The 18270-nt window shown below is 44.7% G+C and overlaps 1 protein-coding gene across 1 annotated transcript in view; it reads right to left on the reverse strand.

Moving 5' to 3' along the window:
- Positions 1 to 320: 320 nt before the first annotated feature.
- LOC134650477 (uncharacterized) overlaps positions 321 to 18270 on the reverse strand; it is a 50191-nt gene continuing 32241 nt past the window's right edge. Inside the window, exons 4-21 of the mRNA XM_063505430.1 lie at positions 18021 to 18202; positions 14934 to 15011; positions 14322 to 14429; positions 14019 to 14267; positions 13752 to 13898; positions 13476 to 13631; positions 12969 to 13355; positions 11738 to 11857; positions 10372 to 10672; positions 9746 to 10325; positions 6524 to 6901; positions 5187 to 5618; positions 4319 to 4777; positions 3703 to 3972; positions 2189 to 2656; positions 1964 to 2138; positions 1490 to 1534; positions 321 to 1262 (exon numbers count right to left, since the gene is read on the reverse strand). Coding sequence (XP_063361500.1) covers positions 712 to 1262; positions 1490 to 1534; positions 1964 to 2138; positions 2189 to 2656; positions 3703 to 3972; positions 4319 to 4777; positions 5187 to 5618; positions 6524 to 6901; positions 9746 to 10325; positions 10372 to 10672; positions 11738 to 11857; positions 12969 to 13355; positions 13476 to 13631; positions 13752 to 13898; positions 14019 to 14267; positions 14322 to 14429; positions 14934 to 15011; positions 18021 to 18202 — 5086 coding nt within the window. The 3' untranslated portion in view covers positions 321 to 711. The remainder of the gene's footprint in view (positions 1263 to 1489; positions 1535 to 1963; positions 2139 to 2188; positions 2657 to 3702; positions 3973 to 4318; positions 4778 to 5186; positions 5619 to 6523; positions 6902 to 9745; positions 10326 to 10371; positions 10673 to 11737; positions 11858 to 12968; positions 13356 to 13475; positions 13632 to 13751; positions 13899 to 14018; positions 14268 to 14321; positions 14430 to 14933; positions 15012 to 18020; positions 18203 to 18270) is intronic.

Genomic DNA, 18270 nt, shown 5'->3' on the forward strand with positions numbered 1-18270 from the left:
AGGTCTAAATAATTGTAGTCATTTTGTGTTCTAGACCGTTTGCGATGTAGACTAAAAGGGATATAGGAAAATATTACACTAGTTATTTTGTGTTCTAGACAGTCCGAGACCAACCCAATTTTGACACGTCTTAATCCTTTGACCGCGAAAGACGTTCACTGACGCGCGATGCTACAGCCCAAAATCAACCTTCGTGCATCTCGACAAGGTTCACGATGACGCGCCGCACACGGTAGGCGTGGATATTTTACTCAATATTATCTTGATGTTCAATCAAAAAAGGGTAAGAAATTATTAGTAAGTAAGAATTGAAAAACGAATATAATAATAGGACATTTATTAATCTTTCCTTAAAACATGATTAATCTAAATGGCAGCGCAATTTCATTTAACTAAATCAAATATTTTTACACAAATATTAAATTTATAATGAGAAAATTATATTTTGTAAATATTACATACAAATGCGCGTGTCTCGTTTCTCGATAATCGAGGATGATGTACAATTATATAATAAATAAATAAATCTATGACAATATCGCAATAAACATGTGGTATTCTTTATAAATCTTGAGAGCGTCCAAGAACTAATGTCGGACAATCTCAAAATTTAATTGTCTCACTTCATCTTTTTCGTTCGACTTATCATAATAGCGTATTGTAGTGAGGAGAGCCAACACTTATTGCGTCGTCAAAACATATCTATGACTTTTAATTCGTCGATTCTTCTAGAATCTTCGGATGAGCAGCTATCCGCGGAAGGCTTTTCTTCATCGGCTTTATCTGCTTCTTAATAAGGTGTTCTAGCTCCGCAATGGATTTGATTTCCTTAAATTCTGTCGCACTTCGCGATCCCCCGAGTCTGCCGAAGTATCGGTAAAGGTTTTGGTTGGCCTGACATTGTGCGCAGTTGTACGGGACGGGTACAGCGTTAGGGAAATTTTGCTGGGCGGAGCTCATATCAGTGTTATTTCCTGGGCAGTATGGTACGAATACGACGGGTACGAAACCGATTATTCCATAAGGAGCGTAGTAGCCGCCTTGGTTGCTAGGTTGTTGAGGTTGCTGAGGTTGAGGTTGAGGTTGAGAGACCGCAGTAGAGTCATTGCCGGGGTTAACTAGATAGCACGGGCACTGTCCAGGGCTCGGGACGATGGGTAGCGGGTATGGGATGACGTAGATCGGGAATGGCGGCATTTGGGCGCCCGGTGGAGGCTGTAATGGAGGCTGTACCCCAGTGCCGGTAGGTTGACCATCTGAATCTGAAATATAACATGTTTATGTTAATACACGTTTTTTAATAAGCTGACTGATACTTAGTTCTTTCTGAAAGTTCATGTCGTCTCAAAAACTGTAGCAGATATGTAACTTATTATTATTGATCACACAGCTGTGATTTTAGGGTTCCCGATTTTTGTCACGAGACACGAGATTCGCTGGTCAATTTACAACTTGCACAAATGCGTACTTGAATAAGAAAGTTAGGTACCCGGGTATCCTGGTTGACCTGGCTGTCCTGGTTGACCGGGGCTTCCTGGTTGCCCGGGCTGCCCAGGGTATCCAGGTTGGCCGGCGCCGCCTGGTTGACCTGGTTGTCCTGGGGCTCCAGGTTGTCCGGGCTGTCCTGGTTGTCCGGGGTATCCAGGTTGTCCGGGGTGACCTAGGAAAAGGACGTTGTTCAGCTACTTTGCAAAAGGGTAAAAAAGGTAATGCAATGCATTGCAAAATACAACTATGTACGCAAAATATACAAGAGAAAAATTCGAGAGTTGGAGCCACTTATACCATGGGTGAAATCTCTTTTATAACTGGCGAAAGTGTGCCGTGAACATAAGTGGCTTTAACTCTTTTAGTAGTTTCATTTTCCTATAGTTACAATTGCCCTGATTGACCTAAGGTATAGGGCGCGTGACGTGTGTATAAGGATATAAGAGTTCTAGTTCTATATTTAAACGATAAGTACCTGGTTGTCCTGGCTGACCCGGATGTCCTGGCTGTCCAGGTTGCCCAGGTTGTCCTGGGTATCCTGGTTGACCGGGGCCTCCTGGCTGTCCGGGTTGACCTGGATATCCTGGCTGTCCGGGTTGACCTGGGTGTCCTGGCTGTCCAGGTTGTCCTGGTTGACCAGGGCCTCCTGGCTGTCCGGGTTGACCTGGCTGTCCAGGTTTTCCTGGGTATCCTGGTTGACCGGGGCTTCCTGGTTGTCCTGGTTGACCTGGGTGTCCTGGTTGTCCTGGGTATCCTGGTTGACCGGGGCCTCCTGGCTGTCCGGGTTGACCTGGATATCCTGGCTGTCCGGGTTGACCTGGCTGTCCGGGTTGACCGGGCTGTCCAGGTTTTCCTGGGTAACCTGGTTGACCGGGGCCTCCTGGCTGTCCCGGTTCACCTGGGTGTCCTGGCTGTCCAGGTTGTCCTGGGTATCCTGGTTGACCGGGGCTTCCTGGTTGTCCAGGTTGACCTGGGTGTCCTGGTTGTCCTGGGTATCCTGGTTGACCAGGATATCCTGGTTGACCAGGGTATCCTGGTTGACCAGGGCCTCCTGGCTGACCAGGTTGTCCTTGGTGTCCGGTTTGATCGGAGCCACCTGGATGTCCGGGCTGTCCTGGTTTGCCAGGATGACCTGGTTGTCCTGGGGTTCCAGGTTGACCGGGTTGACCTGAATCACAAGAATAATATAAATAAATGTGCTATTCACTGAAAAAAATATATATATAGAAAACTAAATTAAGTCATCGGCCGTCCTTACTTATTTACCTATAGGTTTTTATCATAGAGTCTGGCTACTGAAATATTAACAAATGTTTGGGGGTAATTAAAAAAATCTTGGGCTGGTCACACTTTGTGTAGTAGGAATTATATCTATGATACTAGAAAATATTTTTGATTTTCTGTGCACACGTGAGGTACCTAAGAATATAAGTTAAATATACGTTGACGTGCACTCAAAGTCAGCTCACATAATTTCTACCAATATGTAAAGTACACACAACGATAAACACATGTTAACACTTTCTCACCATATACCATTGTAACAGGACGAAATATGAAATGTAGTGTAAATAAGACCTAACTCGATAATACCGTAATATAAATCCATCACCAAAAAAATTACATAAGTACTATGCCAAATATGCTAAATGCTAAGTATCAAAATATTTATAGAGCACCAACCTCATAATTTGTTTACATTTGTGTAGGACTTGTAAACATTGCAGTTTTTCGCATTGTTTTTCATTATGCAACGCTACACGTCGACTTCGCACATTGTCGTAATTATTTACGAGCTTAAATAATAGTTTGCGGACCTCACTCATTATAAAAATTATAAAAAATATTTAAAATAAACCCCTTATAACCGCAAACAATTTGAATGAATGATATAAATTGACAACTGACCTTTAGCTCTTTTTTTAAATCATAGACAATTAGTGATACAACAACGAAATATCTGTCAACAATTTTTGGTTAGCCAGACTCTACCTTAGGTATTAAGGTATTACCTCTTTATCGTACATACATGGTTTGGATACATAACGAAAAAAGACAAAAAAAAATGCGGTAATTTAAATTTAAATTAAACAAATTAATTAAAAAGCTTAAGTTGTTTAAATTACGTTGTCAAAGCGGACACATGACATGGCTCATTAAAATGCAACAAAAAAAAAACAAGATAAAATGATGGTTGACACGCAGTTAATTTACCTGGTTTTCCGGGTTGTCCTGGTTGACCGGGTTCTCCGGGCTGTCCAGGTCCTCCGGGTTGTCCTGGGTACCCGGGTTGTCCTGGGTACCCGGGTTGTCCTGGTTGTCCTGGGTGGCCAGGTTGACCAGGCTGTCCAGGTCCTCCGGGTTGTCCTGGGTGCCCGGGCTGTCCTGGTTGTCCAGTCTGTCCTGGTTGTCCAGGATACCCGGGTTGTCCTGGCTGTCCGGGTTGACCGGGTGTACCAGGTTTACCTGGCTGACCTGGTTGACCTGAAATTGTAAACGACTTAGAAAACGTTGTAATATTCTGTAATGATTTTTTTTTTCGAACTTGATGTCCATATATTATATGTATAGGGTTAGGTAATAAATACTTCATTCAAATTGTCGATTTCGTTGAAAACTAAATTGTCAAATATGTGACGTCACACCAGAGGGGAAAATTGGAATTCGTGTGACATAATTTATGAATGACCCCTAACCTTACGTGCCAGTAAGGCACTTCAGACCATTGTGAGTTCGCTGTGAACTGTAATAATACTGTGATAATGGCTCAAACAAGTATTTTTTTTATTTATTTATAAATAATAGTTAATAATAATAATAAGTGACATACCTGGTTTTCCTGGTTGACCGGGTTCTCCGGGCTGTCCAGGTCCTCCGGGTTGTCCTGGTTGTCCTGGGTACCCGGGCTGTTCTGGTTGCCCCGGGTATCCAGGTTGTCCTGGTTGTCCTGGGTGGCCAGGTTGACCAGGCTGTCCAGGTCCTCCGGGTTGTCCTGGGTATCCGGGCTGTCCTGGTTGTCCAGGGTATCCAGGTTGCCCAGGCTGACCTGGTCCTCCTGGTTGCCCTGGGTGGCCAGGCTGACCGGGCTGTCCTGGGAGTCCGGGCTGTCCTGGTTGTCCAGTCTGTCCTGGTTGTCCAGGATACCCGGGTTGTTCTGGCTGTCCGGGTTGACCGGGTGTACCAGGTTTACCTGGTTGACCGGGTGTACCAGGTTTACCTGGTTGACCGGGTGTACCAGGTTTACCTGGTTGACCGGGTGTACCAGGTTTACCTGGCTGACCTGGTTGACCTGAAATTGTAAACTACTTAGAAAACGTTGTAATCGTCTGTAATGAATTTTTTTTTTCGAACATGAAGTCCATATAATATATTATATAGGGTTAGGTAATAAATACCTCATTCGAATTGTCGATTTCGTTGAAAACTAAATTGTCAAATATGTGACTTCACACCAGAGGGGAAAATTGGAATTCGTGTGACATAATTTATGAATGACCCCTTACGTGCCAGTATTTAGTGCTAATGGGATGTATAGAAAGTAAATTACGTTCTCGACGGCGTTTATGTCAGTGACAAACTGATGGTAACCGTACTGACCATTGTGAGTTCGCTGTGAGCTGTAATAATACTGTGATAATGGCTCAAACAAGTATTTTATATTTTTATTTATAAAGAATAGTTAATAATAAATGACATACTTGGTTTTCCTGGCTGACCGGGTTCTCCGGACTGTCCTGGTCCTCCGGGTTGTCCTGGTTGTCCTGGGTACCCGGGCTGTGCTGGTTGCGCCGGGTATCCAGGTTGTTCAGGCTGCCCAGGTCCTCCGGGTTGTCCTGGTTGTCCTGGGTGGCCAGGTTGACCAGGCTGTCCAGGTCCTCCGGGTTGTCCTGGGTATCCGGGCTGTCCTGGTTGTCCTGGGTATCCGGGCTGTCCTGGTTGTCCAGGGTATCCAGGTTGCCCAGGCTGACCAGGTCCTCCTGGTTGTCCTGGGTGGCCAGGGTGACCGGGTTGTCCTGGGTGTCCGGGCTGTCCTGGTTGTCCAGTCTGTCCTGGTTGTCCAGGATAACCGGGTTGTCCTGGCTGTCCGGGTTGACCGGGTGTACCAGGTTTACCTGGCTGACCTGGTTGACCTGAAATTTTAAACGACTTAGTAAACCGTAATCGTTTGAAATGAAATGAAGTCCATATATTATATAGGGTTCGGTAATAAATACCTCATTCTATTGCCGATTTAGTTGAAAACAAAATGGTCAAATATGTGACGTCACACCAGGGGGGAGAATTGGAATTCGTGTGACATAATTTATGAATGACCCCTTACGTGACCCCCACTTCAGACCATTGTGAGTTTGTGAGTTCGCTGTGATAATGGCTCAAACAAGTATTTTATAAGATAAGATAAGATAAAAGATAGTTTATTCAAGTAGGCATAATTACAATGCGCTTATGAACGTCAAATAAAGCTAGGTAGACCGGCTCCAACCCTACACCTCTGCCCCGAGAAGATTTAAATCCCCCCTCAATTGGAGGAGGGTATCCCATTATGGGACCGGCAACAAACTCGGCGGGACACATCTTTTCAAAAATAATTACATCTTATAATTAACATGCATTACGAGAAAATAAGGAAAAAAAAATACAATTTAAATCACTATAGAATTCATGCAATTATACACATAAGGTGTAATAGAAATTTGATTTAGAAAATATACATATGTACATGGAATCATACAAATTCGTAGCTCTTTATAGGGTTCCTTATCTCAAAAGGAATAAACGGAACCCTTATAGGATCACTCGTGCGTCTGTCTGTCCGACCATTCCCCCCCCCCCCTTTATCTCCCAAACTACTGGATCTAAAATTTTGATTAAAATAGTTCTTTACCTATAGATGACAGGAAAACCTATTAGAAATCTGCAGTCAAGCGTGAATCGGACGTAATGTACCTACGGAACCCTTGGAACGCGAGTCCGACTCGCACGTGGACGGTTTATTTATTTATTTATAATAAATATTTAATAATAATTGACATACCTGGTGTTCCAGGTTGTCCTGGGTGTGCGGGCTGTCCAGGTTGTCCTGGGTATCCAGGCTGTCCTGGTTGCCCCGGTGTTCCAGGTTTTCCGGGCTGTCCAGGTTGTCCTGGGTATCCAGGCTGTCCCGGTTGCCCCGGTGTTCCAGGTTTTCCGGGCTGTCCGGGTTGTCCTGGGTATCCTGGCTGTCCTGGTTGCCCTGGGCGTCCAGGTTGGCCAGGTCCTCCGGGCTGTCCGGGTGTTCCAGGTTGTCCTGGTTGTCCGGGCTTTCCAGGTTGACCTGGCTGGCCGGGTCCTCCGGGTTGTCCGGGGTGGCCGGGTTGTCCCGGCTTTCCAGGTTGTCCCGGCTGTCCTGATTGTCCTGGGTGTCCTGGTTGCCCTGATTCATAACCAAAGTTTCGTTAGAAGTGGTAATAATGTGGTTTTGACATTCAGTGAACTTTTACTGCTACTCATACAGGGTGTCCCTAGCCATTGGACAAATCCGAAATGTACATAATTATTATGCATTAGCGCATTTAGAACCAGTAAACAAAGTATCACAACAATCGGTGTCAGTGTAGCGGTTACGACTAAATTAAAAAGTTACGATTTTAAATTTCAGAGCCGCCTGTATGTGTTAGTAGCTCCTGAGGTAATAAATAGTATGAAACCTTCTTTGACCATTTTGATTATCTTTTTTATTTGTGTCACTAATAAGATTCTGACTTTTGACAAATGTCATCAATGTCATCATTGCCGCACATTTTAGAACAAATTGTCAAAAGCACTGACAAATGATTAACACAGTATGTTTCTTTTTGTTGTCGATTATTAGAAATAAGTTTTGTTTGAAATTTATTTTTTTATCTGTTGTTCTAATAAAAAATAAAAAACAATGGGTTGCACTCAGGGAGTGCCGGCAGAAGTGAAAACTCAATCACTATTGCATAATGTCTGCAGCACTATGTATAATTGAGGTTAACGCCATCTAGCGTTATTTCGTTGCATTACTTGAAGCCCCTAAGCACATCACTGTTAGTACTCGAGTTATATTAATACCAGTTAGAGCGAAACTCACTAGATGGCATTTAAATCGATAAAGAAAATTCAATGACATTGAAGTAACAGTTTTTCGATCAGGTCACGTGTCCGTCTTACGTCTTACGAACACGTGTCACCTGTTACGAGTTTAACATTTTTTCCCCATCACAAAAAGTGCACAGCGCTGCTAAAGAAGTTTTCACTTCAAAAATATTAACGTTAGACCATTCCTGAGAAGTAGGTAACCCTACGTGGGACATCAGGGTTTGTCCAATGTCTAAGGTCACCCTATATACCTACTTTTTTACACAACTTAATATATCTATAAGGAGGTTCGGTCCAAATTAAATGGTGACATTAACAATACACTCCTTTTTTTGGCAGTCGTGTAAAAATAATGATTAAAAACAACATTTATTTAAGTAGGTCGGACTTTGCCAAGTGGCACCGCGTTAATCAAACTCACATGCGACTTCTCGCCCCGTCTAAATGAGACCTTAAGAGACCGGTATCGATTTTAGTCGCAAAAATGTAAAATTGATAGATTTAGTCGATGAAATTGTACACCTTCTGTTACGTAATAGAAATAACAAGTACTCGTACTGGTATCTATTAGCACGTCTTCTTATCTTGCACTTTTACAGATCATGTTTTTGAAAACCGACTCACTAAATTAGTAAGTCATTATGTTTTTTCTAATTGACGTTTAGGTAAACGCGCGTAAAGCACTGATTTTGTCGATCTTATTTGTATATTTCATAAAGTTTGGATTGCTAAAAATGGAAATTTTGTATTACACATATCCTGTAATAATCCACCTTTAATAGACTACATTTTTGTTATATGATATTGAACAACAGTAAATGAAAGTTAGACGAAATCAATTTTCACCAGAAATTACTTCAACATAAGTGACAATTATTCGTGAAAATCGACTTAATTTCAACGTAATTTTGATACTTAAACGATCTACAACATTTCCTGAAACTGTTCTTATACATCATTATGTATAATTAACCACTATAATTTTTTGATGAATTTTTTAAAACTGCCCCTTCTCGTCATATATTGCCGGTGACGCAAGCTCGGGACCTCATTATTAATAGGCAAGATGAGAAGATGTGCTAATAGAAACCAATACTTGTTATTTAGATATTACGTAACAGAAGGTGTACAATTTTAACGACTAAATCTATCAATTTTATATTTTGAGGCTAAAATCGTTAACGGGCTCTTAATCAGCAATTAAACTAAATTATCACTGCTATAAGGAGCGTAGGCAAACTACAAATGGCATCACTGTAATACGCCCTGTTGATTATCGCGAAGTCTCATTGTAAAGATTAAGTCTGATATTTATGGCCACAAGGTTGCAAACCTCCAGACGTGCAAGGGAGAGTACGTGAACTGGTACAGCACAAAAATGTCAAAAGTCAATGTCAAGTTTTTGTTTACAACACAAGAAGTTTGTAGATTCTCCAACGCGCAAGGTCCCTATGGCTATTAAATACTCTATCAAAATAATTTACCAACCTGGAGCTATATAAAACTAATTACAGGACTAGATATACCTTATTTCATTGTATGTGAAAAGTTTCATTACAATCCAACACGTTGTTTAAAATGTGAACGAAACTCCGTTTATGGGAAGGTGAAATTCGGCCGAACATGTAGGGTACTTTTTTTTTTCAATTTATGAAAGACGTGTACTTATTTGGTTCATACTTTGAGAATTCTAGATTTAAAATTGCAGGAAGATATTATTTCATTTTCACCTAGAAGTAAAACTCGTTTTTATAAAATAAAATAAAAATCCTATCCGTCCATTTCTCTATAGCCATTTGTTTTAAGGCTGCATCAGAGCATAATTTATTTTGATTACTAATTGAAAAAGTTGGCTGAAATTAGTAAAGAACGAAATAACCATAACCAATCGTGACAATATTGATAATGTAAACGAATGAATGAGGTACCAAATGAATTAAATCGGAATGAATCGTCGTCTGGAAGTAACAAAGACTGTATGTCAAGCCTGTAGCGACTTGACTTCGATAAAGGTCTACGATACGATTATAACACCACCGTAAACCACAGACCCCAAATTAATTTTGACGGCACTAACAGTACATTATTGCTACGTTTTCAAGTCACTGCAGGCTTGATTTAATAAACTGTGGTTTTAAAAATGAAAATGGTGTACCTGGCTGTCCTGGTTGTCCTGGGTATCCTGATTGACCGGGTTGTCCTGGGTATCCTGGTTGGCCGGGTTGACCTGGGTATCCCGGCTGTCCAGGTTGTCCTGGGTATCCTGGTTGACCAGGTTGTCCTGGGTACCCAGGTTGGCCTTGCTGCCCTGGTTGTCCTGGGTATCCTGGCTGTCCGGGTTGTCCTGGGTATCCTGGTTGACCAGGCTGTCCTGGGCCTCCGGTTTGGCCTGGTTGTCCAGATTGTCCTGGGTATCCTGGTTGGCCGGGTTGACCTGGGTATCCAGGCTGTCCAGGCTGTCCTGGCTGTCCTGAGCCTCCGGTTTGGCCTGGTTGTCCGGGCTGTCCTGGGTATTCTGGTTGTCCGGGCTGACCTGGGTATCCTGGTTGTCCGGGCTGTCCTGGGTATCCTGGTTTGCCTGGTTTTCCGGGTTGGCCAGGTTGTCCTGGGTATCCTGGCTGTCCAGGTTGTCCTGGGTATCCTGGCTGTCCAGGTTGTCCTGGGTATCCTGGCTGTTCAGGTTGTCCTGGGTATCCTGGCTGTCCAGGTTGTCCTGGGTATCCTGGTTGTCCGGGCTGACCTGGGTATCCTGGTTGGCCTGGTTGACCTGGGTATCCAGGCTGTCCAGGTTTACTGGGTTCGCCAGGTTGACCTGGGTATCCAGGCTGTCCAGGTTGTCCTGGGTATCCTGGCTGTCCAGGTTGTCCTGGGTATCCTGGCTGTCCAGGTTGTCCTGGGTATCCTGGCTGTCCAGGTTGGCCTGGGTATCCTGGCTGTCCAGGTTGTCCTGGGTATCCTGGCTGTCCAGGTTGTCCTGGGTATCCTGGCTGTCCAGATTGTCCTGGGTATCCTGGTTGTCCGGGCTGTCCTGGTTGTCCGGGCTGACCTGGGTATCCTGGCTGTCCAGGTTGTCCTGGGTATCCTGGTTGACCAGGCTGTCCTGGTTGTCCTTGGCCTCCGGTTTGGCCTGGTTCTCCAGGATTTCCTGGGTATCCTGGATTTCCTGGTTGTCCGGGCTGACCGGGGTATCCTGGTTGTCCAGGCTGTCCGGGGTATCCTGGTTGTCCGGGCTGTCCGGGGTATCCTGGTTGTCCGGGCTGTCCGGGGTATCCTGGTTGTCCGGGGTGACCGGGGTATCCTGGCTGTCCTGGTTTACCAGGTTGACCGGGCTGTCCGGGGAATCCTGTTTGTCCGGGCTGTCCTGGGTATCCTGGTTGTCCTGGTTTACCAGGTTGACCTGGTTTACCGGGTTGACCTGGCTGACCGGGGTATCCTGGTTGCGTAAATGAGAAATGATATTTTTTGCACAAAAACGATTACACCTGCATTTTGTGCTATTGAATATTAATGAAACGAATGATGCGTAAAGTAAATAAGTAGGTACAGGCACCTTCAATAATAATTATGTTACACAACGAAAAATGCCTGACACGATCTTATTTGTAGAGCCATAAGAGCGTGTCACATATTTTGCCTTCGAAGAGTAACATATTATTGCAGGTGACTGTACCTTGTTTCAATTAATAAATGATTTAGTTGTTGTGAGTTAATAGTTACGATACAGTGAGTCAGTGGTCATGAGATAGTGGTAGTTGTTACCATGAGAGATGAGAGTAAGTTTTATTGTTAACGTTCACTGACCTGAACTTACTATCAGCAAATACATAAATATTAGGAGTCTCTTACTTTATCGTATGAACATAATCTATCTAATCTTACTTTTATGTATAACATGTTATTTTAACTGGCTCAATTCAACTTTACTAAATGGCTTATTTTTTTTTCAGAGCTAACCTAAGGTAACCTGACCTATTCTGACGATGTGGGACTCCCTCCAGTTACAACACTTCTAAATCGAGAGGGGTACCTACTTTTCTCACCCCTTTAAAACCTCATTATGCTGAGTAGAGACTTTCGTGACACCTTTAGATTTTCTATGTTTTATGCATAATTTTTGTTTTGTATTTGTGTATAAATTATTTCGTACCTGGTCCGCCTGGGCCTCCTGGGCCTCCCGGTGTGCCTGGTGATCCTGGGCTACCCGGTGCACCAGGTTGTCCGGGGGAACCCGGGGGACGGCTCGGTCCGCCTGGGCCAGAAGGACCGCCTAAAATGAAAACAAGATCATTTGTAAAAAAAATTATGCATATTGTGCTCATGGAGAGTCGTGGTGTTTACTCCAACGCCGCATCCACGGGCTGTCCAGCCGATATGTTTATTCCTAGTGTACTATTTTTTCACACTCAATAGAGACAATTCTTATAAACCAAAGAGGTTGCGTATAGAGTTATATCTAGGGCTCGGAATTTTGGGTGCGGCTATTGACAGATTGTAGGGAGAGAGCAACGCTTTTTATCGATATTCTCCTTAGAGTTTGAGCTTTTATTTAATAAAGACATTAATAAAAAAAAAACGATCGTATTGCTTTTGTTGATATAGCCCCCTGCACACTAGTCCACACTCGTGCGCGAAACGCGGCGCGAAGCCGCGATTCACGCACGAGTGTGGAGGGTGCTTAACATCGATAAATAGTCTTGTTCTCTCCCTACAATCCGCACCCAATATTCCGCGCCTTTCATATCACAGAGTTTCTATGGCCACCTCCCGTCTCCATCATCAGATCAGTTCGATATACACCATAATATTGCATTGCCACTAGAGATGCCCCGAATAGTGGTTTTGGACGAATACCGAATACCGAATATTCAGCCCCTCTCTCGGTCGAATACCGAATATTCGGCGACCGAATATTCGGCATGACATGCGAACATTTTGAGTCTCAATTATTATGAAAACTGATCGCTAACAATAGCTCAACGTTAGATGACGTTAGCTAAGATGTATTTTTGTTGAACAGCATTAATGAATAGAGTCAAACAAAACAGACTCATGATAAAAAAAATGTTTTTTAATCAGCAAATGCTCAAAAAAGGGTCTTCGTATTTAACAACTTTCCAAGAACACATTCCAAATTACTTACATAGTTTTTGGTTATTTTTATTGTGCAATTTTTATTTTTAAGTAGGTGCAACAGATATTCGGTATTCGGCCGAATAGTAGGCAACATTCGGCCGAATACCGAATAGTTGCCGAATATTCGTGGCATCTCTAAATGTCACCCATTATAGGTACATACATCATGTCAATCATTTAATATTTTCTCAAAGGAAAATGATTTAAGTTAAAATCTAACTAGTATTTAATAATACCTGGTCCACCTGGTCCGCCTGGTCCGCCTGGTCCTCCCGGGGTGCCCGGTGATCCTGGTGTGCCAGGGGTGCCTGGTTGCCCGGGTTGTCCCGGGTAGTATCCGCTTCCGCCCGGACCATTAGGGCCACCTTGGCCTCCCGGTCCACCTGGTCCGCCTGGTCCTCCTGGGGTGCCCGGTGATCCTGGTGTGCCAGGGGTGCCTGGTTGCCCGGGTTGTCCCGGGTAGTATCCGCTTCCACCCGGTCCATTAGGGCCACCTGGGCCTCCTGGTCCCCCCGGTCCGCCTGGTCCTCCCGGGGTGCCCGGAGATCCTGGTGTACCAGGGGTGCCTGGTTGTCCGGGTTGTCCCGGGTAGTGTCCGCTTCCTCCCGGTCCATTAGGGCCACCTGGGCCTCCTGGTCCGCCTGGTCCGCCCGGTCCTCCCGGGGTGCCCGGAGATCCTGGTGTGCCAGGGGTGCCTGGTTGTCCGGGTTGTCCCGGGTAGTGTCCGCTTCCTCCCGGTCCATTAGGGCCACCTGGGCCTCCTGGTCCGCCTGGTCCACCCGGTCCTCCTGGGGTGCCCGGTGATCCAGGTGTGCCGGGGGTGCCTGGTTGTCCGGGTTGTCCCGGGTGGTATCCGCTTCCGCTTGGTCCATTAGGGCCACTTGGGCCTCCTGGACCACCTGGTCCGCCTGGTCCTCCCGGGGTGCCCGGTGATCCTGGTGTGCCAGGGGTGCCTGGTTGTCCTGGTTGTCCCGGGTAGTATCCGCTTCCGTCCGGTCCATTAGGGCCACCTGGGCCTCCCGGTCCACCTGGTCCGCCTGGTCCTCCTGGGGTGCCCGGTGATCCTGGTGTGCCGGGGGTGCCTGGTTGTCCGGGTTGTCCGGGGTAGTATCCGCTTCCGCCCGGCCCATTAGGGCCACCTGGGCCTCCCGGTCCACCTGGTCCGCCTGGTCCTCCTGGGGTGCCCGGTGATCCTGGTGTGCCAGGGGTGCCTGGTTGTCCGGGTTGTCCGGGGTAGTATCCGCTTCCGCCTGGTCCATTAGGACCACCTGGGCCTCCGGGACCTCCTGGTCCACCCGGTCCTCCTGGGGTGCCCGGTGATCCCGGTGTGCCAGGGGTGCCTGGTTGTCCGGGTTGTCCCGGGTAGTATCCGCTACCGCCCGGTCCATTAGGGCCACCTGGGCCTCCTGGACCGCCTGGTCCGCCCGGTCCTCCTGGGGCGCCCGGTGATCCTGGTGTGCCGGGGGTGCCTGGTTGACCTGGTTGTCCGGGTTGTCCGGGGTAGTATCCGCTTCCACCTGGTCCGTTGGGGCCATTAGGACCACCTGGTCCACCAGGGCCTCCTGGGCCATTAGGCCCATTAGGGCCGTTAGGGCCACCCGGGCCTCCTGGGCCATTAGGGCCGTTAGGGCCACCCGGGCCTCCTGGGCCATTAGGGCCGTTAGGGCCACCAGGTCCACCCGGGCCTCCTGGACCTCCTGGTCCACCTAATTGGGCAGAAATGTCATCATTAGTATTGTAAAGAATTTGTACAATAAATAGGAGTAAATATGGATGGATGGGCATAATATACCTACAGTACATTATAGCAGAGGCCGCGGCCGGTAAAGGGCAATTCGTGGATGAGTATCGACTTTGTTGGACGACACGAAGCGGAGTTCGACAAAGAAGACGAATCCACGAATTGCTATTCCTGCCGAGGCATAATATAGTGCTTTTCTCCAAACATGCGAGGAAATAATGTAAAATAATTATTTCTTATTAGATACATTTTTTTGTAGGCTTTTGCCTCTGATTTCCTCTATGTACTATGATGATCTCCGGGATAGCTATCTTATATATTCTTCTCCGAGTCAATCTTTGAATCTTTTCCATATCAAATTTTATCGAATTTGTTTGGCGATTTAAGTTTGAAAATATAACAGACACGACAGAGACAGAATTTACTACTTTTAAAATCAGTAGGGATTTATATTTAACAAGGCGCTTACCAGGAGTGCCTGGAGCGCCTGGAGCGCCAGGGGCGCCGGGAGCGCCCGGTTGACCCGGATAGTATCCGCCTGAACCACCTGTAATTAGGGAAATTTTCAGTTTATGGTGTAAAGAGTATTTATCGGTTATCACATGGAATTTTCGATGTAGTCGTAGGTAGCATATTTGGGTTAGTAGCTATAGTACACGTACGTAGTAACTCTAATAGGTACCTACTTAGTTTAAATAATTTGTAGTCAACTATAAGTGACACTAAAACTGAAACTGTCAACTGAAACTGAAAGTGAACTGACAATACCCAAAGGTACTTAGAAGTCTTAGAACTTAGAACTAAATCGGTTTCAGTAATGGAAAACCCTTTTAATGGCTGTGAAGCATATTTTTGTTAAAAAAATGACCTATGGCGTTCTGTGCGTCATTAAAAAACAGGCCAAGTGCGAGTCGGACTCGCGCACGGAGGGTTCCGCACCATCAACAAAAAATAGAGCAAAAAAATCGTGTTTGTTGTATGGGAGCCCCCCTTAAATATTTATTTTATTTTATTTTTAGTGTTTGTTGTTATAGCGGCAACAGAGATACATCATTTGTGAAAATTTCAACTGTCTAGCTATCGCGGTTCATGAGATACAGCCTGGTGACAGACGGACGGACGGACAGCGAAGTCTTAGTAAAATATAGGGTCCCGTTTTTTTACCCTTTGGGTACGGAACCCTAAAAATACAAAGACAGATACCCAACAGAAAGCGACACACCAATAAATACTGGGTTTTATTTACTTAATGATTGTTGTAATTGGTGCTTGCTATACACGTATAAAAATGAATAATGGTGACAGCAAGCCGGCCTAACGGGCACTTAAGCCCCCGGCCTGGTAAAGATAGACGATTTATTTACTTTTACTCTGTTAATCAGTCTCGGCTATCGGGTTACTAACTGAATCTGATTTACTTTGAAGACCGGGATTGTCGCTTGTTTTATGGCTCCTCTACACGATGGGCCAGCGCCGGCCACTCCTAGGGACGCATTTATGCGTTAGAGGGAGCAAGTGATATTGCTATCGCATTCTACCGCATGGCTGCGTCCCTTGGAGTGGCCGCGGCGCTGGCCCATTGTGTAGAGGAGCCATTAGACCGGCTTTTTTACCGGAAAATTTAATCTAATTGTTTCTTAAAATTCTTTTATTGCGTAGTTTCGCTATACTTGGCCTTGTGATTTATTAATTGGATACCCAATATGTAAGAGTCGACTTATTGTAATATCGTCTCGTTACGAATTTAGAAATTGTCAAAACGTGGAACATTTTTTTTATCTACTCGTCTCGTCACTTAATAAATATTTGTGATTGGGTTTTGTGTGGGTTTCGTTTACCGATTTTAATTAAAGTTTGCCTACATAAATGTACAAAAATTTAGGCTGTTACTTATAGAGAGCCCAAGAATAGGCAAACTTGGAACAGAATAAATATTTTGGTGTTGGTGTCCCTGGCTTAATTATATTGATTTTAGAATTGATAAAGATAAAAATACTCTTACAGTACATAATATATCCTATTTTCCCGCACTAGTGCGTAAAATAGCACTTTTCGTGCGATGTCAAAAGTTTAAAGGGCCATATGTACTGTAAAACGTTGTACCTACGATACACGTGCGAATAAGTAATTTGCAACTCGTGTCGATTTAAAACACTCCCTTCGGTCGTGTTTTAATTTATCGCCACTCGTTTCGAATTTCCTCCTTTCCGCACATGTGTCGTAAATAACTATTTTATGTTCATTGTTACTGTCGGTTTATTTTATTTGACTGGTTATGGAAATACCACTATTCACGTTGCTAGCTTAAAGGTGGCGACTGACGTGAGCATTTGCTCGATGCGAGCGCGTTACAAGTCGAATAATCGGCACGTCAGTACAGCGAGCGGAGCAGCTCGATGGCGAGCGCCGAGCGCTCGAGCGCGCTCCATCCAGTTGTCGGTTTTTTGGCGAATCCCTTTGAATGTTACATTACACGTCAGTCGCTAGTGCGTGCGCACGTGGAAGCCACTTATTGCATTTTATGTGACGTGAATTTTGACATTCGATTAAATGCAGTGGTGTGAAGAAAAAACTCTTTTATTTATTGTAAAATACCGCCAGCACCCCTAACTGTGGGATCCTACTCATGAAGAGCACTATAATAAACTGAATAAAAGGGACGCATGGGTCGAAATAGCTGACGAGATCGACGAAAACGTTGACGAATGCAAAAGAAAAATAACAAGCTTGCTTGCGTCTTTGCGAAGAGAATAATTAAAAATTAAGTAAACTACAGGAACGGGAAAAGGTAATAGTTACTTGTTTTACAAGCGGGCAAAGTTGTTGTTTAACCGCTCGTGCTAATATTGATACCCGAGCAAGCGAAATATTTCAAACTTGATACGAGTACGTGGTTTGCATTTATATTACTGATTTTTGTACTAGATCGAAATAATCCACGGACGACTGATGATACCGATATATATATATATATATATCTCTTTAAATAACAGTAACGGATTCAAAGGAACGCAGCACACACCACCTCTACGTCCGCAATTTTGCCTACTTCTGGATGAATGTATGGAGCATAATGTATGGCGAATATTCAGGTGTTTTGAGCATTTGCTCACAAGGAACAAATGCTCGCATCGAACAAATGCGAATATTCGCATCGAACAAATGCTCACGTCAGTCGCCACCTTAAGATACCTACTCGTAAGTACTAATATCTGCAACTACCATTTGTGCATGACGCGCGTCACTTGCATGATACTTGTGTGTTTTTTATTAAAAAAAATAACTGTCATTTTGATTCTATAAAGTATTTTCGATTGTATTGGGACCGGTTAGACCAAATTGCTTTAGTCATATGTAAAAGAAAAAAACGCTTGCTAAACTTGTGTACCATTGCCCACACTGTTAACTGTACATCTGTGGACCTTATGCCTTTTGTAATAAGGTCCACCGATGTACAGTTAGAAGTGTTGCTGATTGTACTATGTCTAATGTCAATCAGTCTGTCGTTCGACTCGTGCGGCTCATGCAACCTTAGTTCTCAAAAAGAAAATCTCACCGGGTCTAGAGGGTATAGGGTGGCTGGCCCCACCAGTGCTGTCGGTGGGTGGCTTCGGAGGGCGGGGGGGCACCGTTATCGGCTTGGCCGGAACACCGCCGGGTGTGCGGCCGCATCCCTTCGGGAAGTACAACTTGTCGTACGGTATTATCTGGCCTTTGATCGGTTTGTTGTCCACGGAGCTGGAAATAACAAATTGTATAAATATGTATCTGATTATATGATTATGTTATTCTTATAGTTTGTAGCT

The sequence above is a fragment of the Cydia amplana genome, chromosome 8 (assembly GCF_948474715.1).
Source record: "Cydia amplana chromosome 8, ilCydAmpl1.1, whole genome shotgun sequence".
Classification (NCBI taxonomy): domain Eukaryota; kingdom Metazoa; phylum Arthropoda; class Insecta; order Lepidoptera; family Tortricidae; genus Cydia; species Cydia amplana.